We start from the raw sequence: 8,135 nt of genomic DNA, 5'->3' as shown, positions 1-8,135 counted from the left end.
AAGATTTTACCTTCTACGTTTGCCGAGCTTCTAGGTACGTCGCGAAAGTTGAGTAGGATACTTCCAACATCGTGGAGTATCCGAGTAGAACGATCTCCCTACGACGGAAGCTGCGGGGATAAGACTTAACCTTCTTTGCAGTCGAACTCGTAGTACTTTTGGATAGAGTGACATCTCGTCGTCAGCGGGTGAGTCACTCAAGTCGGTGTAGAATGACGTCTTCACCGGGAATCATCCAAATAGTTTCGTAAAGCCCCGAACGTGAACTGTGACAGGCGCGTATCCAAGATAAGCTGCTCTCGATCGGCACACGGGCGGGCAAAGAGGAGATGGCCTCGGCCTCGTGCCAAACCAAGTATAGCCAAGACCTCAAGTCATTAGAGGAGAGGTTATTGATCTCTAGCTGTGGTCTCGAGACGAGGCGGAGCGCACGATAGTTGTGGTAATCAAGCAAGACCTCAGGTGGACTTTATGGCGTAGGCGTACATAGTATCTAGAGTCGACCAATTGGACCCATGGTCCAAGAGTAAAGCATGCTGGGGAGACGCGATGGCTCGCTGTGTCTCGGAATGCAATCCATAAAAAGGATTTACCACCTGGGTGATCAACTAATAAAAAAGACGATAGTTTTTTGCTCTCCCAAAGACGACTGGATATGCATAGCAACTCGAAGACCTTACCGGAAGCTCCAAAACGGCGTCTCAAAGTCAATGTTGGAAAAATGAAGTCGATGGAGGTCAATATAGAAAATCCCTCCAATTTCATGGTAGCTGGACCAGCTGGACAACAAATTGAGAAAGTTGAGTGTTTCCCGTACCTTGGTAGCCAGATTACGCTTGATATTGGTTCCATCGAAACCCGGATCAGAAAAGCCAGATTTGGGTTTGCGAGTCTCCGAAACGTCTGGCGGTCTTGCCAGATTTTTCTACGAACGAAAATCCCTATCTTTAACTCATTCGTCAAATCCGTATTGTTGTACGGGAGCGAAACTTGATGCAATTATGTTGTGAAGGCACGGAAACCGCAAGTAAATATTTGGGAATCACTGCCTTCAGAAAATCATTCGCGTTTAGTGGCCTGGCAACTGGATCTCAAACGAGGAATCGCCGCTGTCCCAAAAGGCGGATGGAGACGGGTTGGGCACACGCTACGAAGAGATGAGAACGAGATTTGCAGAGAGGCGCTCGAGTGGAATCCAGAAGAACATCGAAGGAGAGGCCAACCCAGAAGCTATTGGCGGCGAAGCCTAGCCGCCGAAATCCGATGAGAATATTGACTGAGACCAAGTAAAGTCGCTGACTACGTTAATAGTGGAGGTCTTTTACCACGTCCCTATGCGCCGGAGAATCAATGTGAGTTGATCAATTTGTAATACTTTCATGAGATCTTATTTGATCATTTTAGAGTTTTTTTTTTCCTGTTGGGGAGAGAGTCCACTGCGACCATTAAGTTGATCTATTGTGGTATTACCCCGCGTTACTATTTTACTCGTTACTCATTTTAGAGTTCGTTAAAATTGACCATTTTCAAACATGTTGCTGTTCATCCAATTATAAATTTTTCGTCTAAAATAAATCCATGATTCTGAACCCAGTCTTTCGCTCTGCACTGGCAGCAGGCTAAATAATTTTACAGTTATGATTCTGATAGTTGCTAATTGAAATGATGTCGGTAGATGCAGAACAAAAAACCTTTTAAAAATCTCAAACATCTTACGTTATTCAATGTTGACAAGTCTGTTAGTTCAGGTGCAGAAGTTGGCATCCGTTGCAAAACGATTAGAGCAGACATTGTGGATTAAATGATTTGCAAACGAGTATTCGAATACCCTATGCATAAGGAAAAGAATGAAAACAAAATGGAGCTGCTTTTCAATATTTCTCTATTTAATGTAGAATTATAAAATATAACAAAATTAGTGTATTACACCCTATTAATGCTTTTCAATGTTTGGTTGGTCTTAAACATCTATTGGAAGATTTTGTTGTTGTTGTTGGTTTGTTTAAGGACGATCCACCGGGCGCACTTTTCTCAAAGGTGTTTGGCAGAGCTACGAAAGTGGTCAAGCGGACGTCCTCGGTTGTTAATTGTTTAGTAAAATTGTGACGACCGCATGCAGATGGTGGTGGAATTTGGCGGTCGATTAAAGCCAGAGTCGCATCTAGTATTTATTTACATTTTTATTTTTTTAAGATTTTATTTTGTAGCGGTTTTTGTCTTTATTCGCTAAAAGAACCTCAAAACATAAAGATAATGATCCATATTGTTAACAAAAAAGATAAATAAATCGAAAATAAGTTGAATCACATATGGGATAACATTGTATGATGATGATGCTGGTTAATTTCTCGATGCTTGCTGGTGTTGCTGCTGTTGCTGTCGTAGCTGATGGATAAGCTCGTACAGTATCAGCCTGCAGAAGCGGCTGCGAAGACCCGAGCTGGTTGGGGGTCAGCCGCTTTTGATGCTCTAAATTGCGTTGGTCTTGGGTATGGAAAGCGCTTAGAAGCACTTGCGGTGGACAATGGATGGGCCGGATTCGTCGTATTCCTGCTTGGAGATCCACATGGCCTGGAAGGTAGACAGGGAGGCCAGGATGGATCCACCGATCCAGACGGAGTATTTACGTTCTGGGGGAGCGATGATCTTGATCTTGATGGTCGATGGGGCAAGAGCGGTGATTTCCTTCTGCATACGATCAGCAATACCTGTGGGAAGAGGAATTGTTTGTTTAAGAGATTTGTTCCGGGCTGGCTGGTTGAGGGTTTGTATTTACCTGGGTACATGGTGGTACCACCGGACAGGACAGTGTTGGCGTACAGATCCTTACGGATGTCGACGTCGCACTTCATGATGGAGTTGTAGACGGTCTCGTGGATTCCAGAGGATTCCATTCCCAAGAAGGATGGCTGGAACAGAGCTTCTGGGCAGCGGAAACGCTCGTTGCCGATGGTGATGACCTGTCCGTCGGGAAGTTCATAGGACTTCTCGAGGGAGGTGGAAGCGGCAGCGGTGGCCATTTCCTGCTCGAAGTCCAGGGCGACGTAGCACAGCTTTTCCTTGATATCGCGAACGATTTCACGCTCAGCGGTAGTGGTGAAGGAGTAACCGCGCTCGGTCAGGATCTTCATCAGGTAGTCGGTCAAGTCACGACCAGCCAAGTCCAGACGGAGGATGGCATGAGGCAGAGCATAACCTTCATAGATTGGGACGGTGTGGGAGACACCATCTCCGGAATCCAGAACGATACCGGTGGTACGACCGGAAGCGTACAGGGACAGGACAGCCTGGATGGCAACGTACATGGCTGGCGAGTTGAAGGTCTCAAACATGATCTGAGTCATCTTCTCGCGGTTAGCCTTGGGGTTCAGTGGGGCCTCAGTCAGCAGGACTGGGTGCTCCTCTGGGGCAACACGCAGCTCATTGTAGAAGGTGTGATGCCAGATCTTCTCCATATCATCCCAGTTGGTGATGATACCGTGCTCAATTGGGTACTTCAGGGTGAGGATACCACGCTTGGACTGGGCCTCATCACCGACGTACGAGTCCTTGTTACCCATACCGACCATCACACCCTGGTGGCGTGGGCGGCCAACAATGGATGGGAAGACGGCACGTGGGGCGTCATCACCAGCGAAACCGGCCTTGCACATTCCGGATCCGTTGTCAACAACGAGCGCTCCAGCATCATCGTCACACATTTTGGCTGGTTTGGTTTTGGTTTACGGTACTGCGGGAGGAATAGAAAAAAAAATTATTACGATCACCTTACATTCGCCAGCACCCGTTGACACCAAGTACATCTGGGATCGTGATTTCGGTAACAGGCACGCAGGTTTGAATTTTATGCCCCGTGACAGGGAAGTACATAATCCTAGAGCATCATCAATCAAATAGAAATGTCAGTGAAATAGGCCATTGAAGTGGTACAGAGGATCATTGTCGGCGGCTTTCCGATTTGATTTTGACCGACCCTCGGCTAAGATCGAGCGGTCGAAAGGTTTTATAAATAACTGCAATTATTGCTCGGTGGCGTAACCTTACGCGGGAGGTGATTTGAAATTCGAAACCGGCGAGAAAATAAACCGTACGCTAGGAAAGATTTTATTACATTTTGGTTGGTTTTTTTTTGGATGAACGCATAAAATCACATTAGCATTTGAAGAGTGTTAACTTATTTGAATGATCTTTGCGATACACTGTCAACTCGAATCAACAGAAATGAGTTTGTTCGAAAGCGTCCATAAAACTTAATGAAAAAAGTCAGTGCAAGGTTTTTGATGTTCAAAGTACTAAACTGAACTTGAAATCTGATTAAACATATTTTTTAATAAATTTAAATGTTTTGAAAATCATGCATCAAAATCTAAGTTGTTTCAAATATTTTTAAAACCAAAAGTATAGATTCTGGGCAATTGAACATTAAAATTGAGAGGGTTTGAAGACTTTTTGAAGTTTCTTTACAGGAAACCCTGTCAAAAAAGTTAATGAAACCGCTTGAAGATATAAACAATAATACTGATTTGCGGCAGATAGCTGGAAATGTAGCCGCTTTGAATTTTTATTTCTATATTTTGTAAGAAAAAGTCACGTTTTTAAAGTTGAACGTAATATTTTTTTGTCTTTTACTCGATATGATCTGACATAATATGACACACGCCTAGGATGACACATTTAGAAGAGTTATTGAAAAGGTACTGCACTTTATCTAACGCTTTTTTGGAATCGTAAATTTGAAAAGAAATAAACGAATTTTACTCAGCAGGTGTGTTCCTCGAATTTGAACACACACTCAGGCAAATTCTTATTACAATTTTTATAAGATGCGTCTTATGAACTGCTTTTTAGAGTGTAAAATTGTGTTTCATAAGAGTCTTATGAAATTCCCTCAGTTTTCATATGAACATCTTATGAAAAATAGAAGAAACGGCATCGTGAAAATATAATGAACGCATTCATTCATTTCATCAGTTTTTCATCGTCAAACGGTACAAAGCTTTCCCTATTGTTAGTAATAAGTTTTCCTCAACAGTTGAATACCATTGTGATCTTTCTGATTGGTAGGTATTAGTTGATGATTTTGATGTGAACGCTTAATATTTTTGTAAACTAAAACAAATTATTGCATTGTTTACTTTTCAGTATGCTGACCGGCAAAAAACGCAAAGTCGAAGAAGGTCGAAGAACCGGATGCGGCAAAAGAAATTTCGTTGGAACCGGGGGGCTGATGGGCTGCTGATGACTATTATGAATGATTTTGTTCAAAACAAATAAAGTGAACAATAAAGTGAATGTTTTCAACATCAAATATCCTAAATTATTCTTATTAGAATTGACTTTCTGTTTCCATAAGAGCCTCTTATGAAAAGCTACAAACCCTCATTTGATTAGGTGTTCATCTTCAGAATTCATTCGCGTCATAAGACAATCTTATGAATCTCAATGATTTTTCTTATGGCGCCACTTCATAAGAGAATCTTATGGCATGCATAATAGTATTTTTCTGAGTGCATTTTTCAAGAAATTGCATTATTATCGATGTTGTTTGCGTTAGATATTGTAAATTTTTAACGAAAATTGGTTTCACGTTAAAACTGAATCAAATCCTCTCAACAGCAGTTGATCGATTGAAAATTGTTTCGCTCTTAAGTCTTCACCTCACAATTAAGTCCTTGATATCTGTAATGGCCACTTTCACTTATTTCTTTTGATAACCAGATGATAACTTTAGTTCCAGCTGATTTGTGCCTGTCTTCCTTGAATCACGACTTTCACTGTACCAGCAGCAGCGGTAATCCGCAATCAAGAACCGCTAATGCTAACGGCTGTCACGAACTGTTCACAACACTCACCCTCGGAAAGATTAGCAGAATAAGCCTTGCCGGCGTCTCAGTAGTACGACGAGTGACGAGGAAGCAACCAATGCCTAGCTTTTATATCACGAGCATGTTTCAAGGAGTCCGAACAGGCCAATCCTTAGAAGGATCGAAAGTCGGACCCCCGCATTCGATCGTTCGCAAATCGCCCTCACTCGTGGTGCCATCTCAGTTTTCCCAACGGCTCACACGCGTCCCGTTTGTGTTGGGGGAGGATCGGGAAAAATCCTCCCGCACAAACCAAAAACCCGCCACCGCAAGGGATCGACCGCTATCGCTTCAAGTCCGACAGAGATAACCTATCCCGGTCCACGATTGGCCGCGAGGGGGCCAGAACGCGCACAATCGCACCAGACGCGCGCAAGCAGAACCGTCAAATTTCGGTGTGATTCTTTGAAACCACGCTACCGCGTTTCTTCAATTAAATCTCCTAATCCTACCACATTCCCGTTCCTCCCCCGCACCCTAGATAGTTGCTCGGAAAAATGACCCCATGTCTAGGATCGTGACATCTCGCGTATTGCCCGCGCTATCAGCCTCAGATCTTCGATCTCTTTCCACCCATACAAACACGTGGGCGGACGACTAAAGGCAATATCACTGACAGATCAAAAAGGGCTTGCCTCCGTCTTTCGCCCCATCCTTTCACCACGTCCAATTGAATGGAATTCTTTCCCAAAATTACCTCACCGATGATGGTCCAATCTATTCACTAGGTCAAATAGGAACGAGACAAGGCAACGCTTCTCGCTCTAGTCGTCAATCAATCCACCGATTTTCCCAAGTCGCCTAGAAGATAAACCAACCAAAAAAAAAAATGGGGGAAGCATGAAACATCATTCTGTGCATTTGATGTCATTTTTGGTAACGATCAAGCCACTTTGGTGCTTGGCTGGCAGACGGTAAACTCAAGAAACTTGCCAAAAATAAAGATATCCATTTCAATTTCATTCGGACCAAGTTGTTGTAGATATCAGTCAGCAAACTCGGCCAGGTCTTACATGTGTTTGTCGTGTGTTAAACTACTCCCCGACTTTATGGGAGACATTGTTTGTCCGGAATGAACTGTTTCTCGAAGATGGCACCTAGCTTTGCTGCCGAGTGGAACCTAAACAACTTGTGCAACGATCATTTGAAATATTCTAATAGCGACGATTGATTAATTGCAAATCTGTTGGCGCAGTTAATTTATTACACCTGTGTGCTCAGATCTGCTCCATACTCGACAAGCAAATATTTTGGTTATTAGCTTTAATGAGCCGATGTGAATGACTTCGATAACAAAAAAGTTTACGTTCGCAAAGAATTGCTAGTTGAAAACTATATAGGTGGATAAGAAGACTTCTCATGTTAACTTCCGCGACAGTTTGATAATCATTCCTATCCCCGTCAAGCAACGGTAGACTGTCAACTAAAACATTAAACTGAGGAACATATGATTGTCTACTACCTCTCTAATAAAGGATTACTCAAGGTAGCTACGTTGCTTTAAATATTTTTCATACTTATCTATATATTTTATTAACGGGTACTTAATCCCAAAATAAAAACATCAAACGTCTAGCTGCAATTGAATTTTTATTTGGATACCGTCAACTCGGGCAACGTGCAACATTTTTCAACTTCAATGGCTTCTAAAATTTTAATGTTTACAGATAATCATACTTCTGGTACATCGAAAGTTTTAAGGTTGATGAGATACCAAATTGACGCAGTAAAAAAAAAATATTGATTTTACCAGTTATTTACAAATTAACAAAAACATGCGATTTTCACCCTACTAAGAAAAAGGGTACGTTGCAACAAACTCTGTAATTGATGAAAAATCTAATGAAAACGTTTGAAAATTTAAAGTTTTTGATACATTTGGATGTCATAACGCATAAAGCACCATTTGCAGTAATTTTTGGTTTTATTCGAATCAAATTTTACATTTTTTCTGTCAAAATTTTCTTTTCAGGAAAAAGTGTTAATCTGCTGCATACATTTAGGGGTAAAAAATACTACAAAATATTCTATTATCTTAGATCATGTAAATAAATCTTAGGATGGATGAAATTTGAATGTTAACAAACGCATAATGCAAAACAATCATATCCCAGCATATAGAAACGCGATTTATGAGATTTAGTTCTGATTTGCATTTTGTTGCATTTAAAAACTATGTCATCATCAATTTGTTATCATTCAATGATAACTTTATTACAGTTCATAGAAATAAAAATTGAATGAGTGTTGTGGTATACAAATGTTGCATCT

General features: G+C 41.7%; 1 protein-coding gene across 1 annotated transcript; it reads right to left on the bottom strand.

The window, feature by feature from the left end:
* Positions 1-1,865: 1,865 nt before the first annotated feature.
* On the bottom strand, positions 1,866-6,004 carry LOC129745932 (actin-1-like). The gene is made up of 3 exons (XM_055739324.1): positions 5,853-6,004; positions 2,777-3,730; positions 1,866-2,708 (listed from the first exon to the last, which is right to left on the bottom strand). Exons 2-3 carry the CDS (start codon positions 3,699-3,701, stop codon positions 2,503-2,505), a joined length of 1,131 nt encoding a protein of 376 aa, XP_055595299.1. The 5' UTR covers positions 3,702-3,730; positions 5,853-6,004; the 3' UTR covers positions 1,866-2,502.
* Positions 6,005-8,135: the final 2,131 nt, after the last annotated feature.

Source organism: Uranotaenia lowii, chromosome 2, assembly GCF_029784155.1.
Source record: "Uranotaenia lowii strain MFRU-FL chromosome 2, ASM2978415v1, whole genome shotgun sequence".
Lineage (NCBI taxonomy): Eukaryota > Metazoa > Arthropoda > Insecta > Diptera > Culicidae > Uranotaenia > Uranotaenia lowii.
The sequence above is the reverse complement of the archived record's forward strand: the minus strand, read 5'-3'. Positions and strand labels throughout refer to the sequence as shown.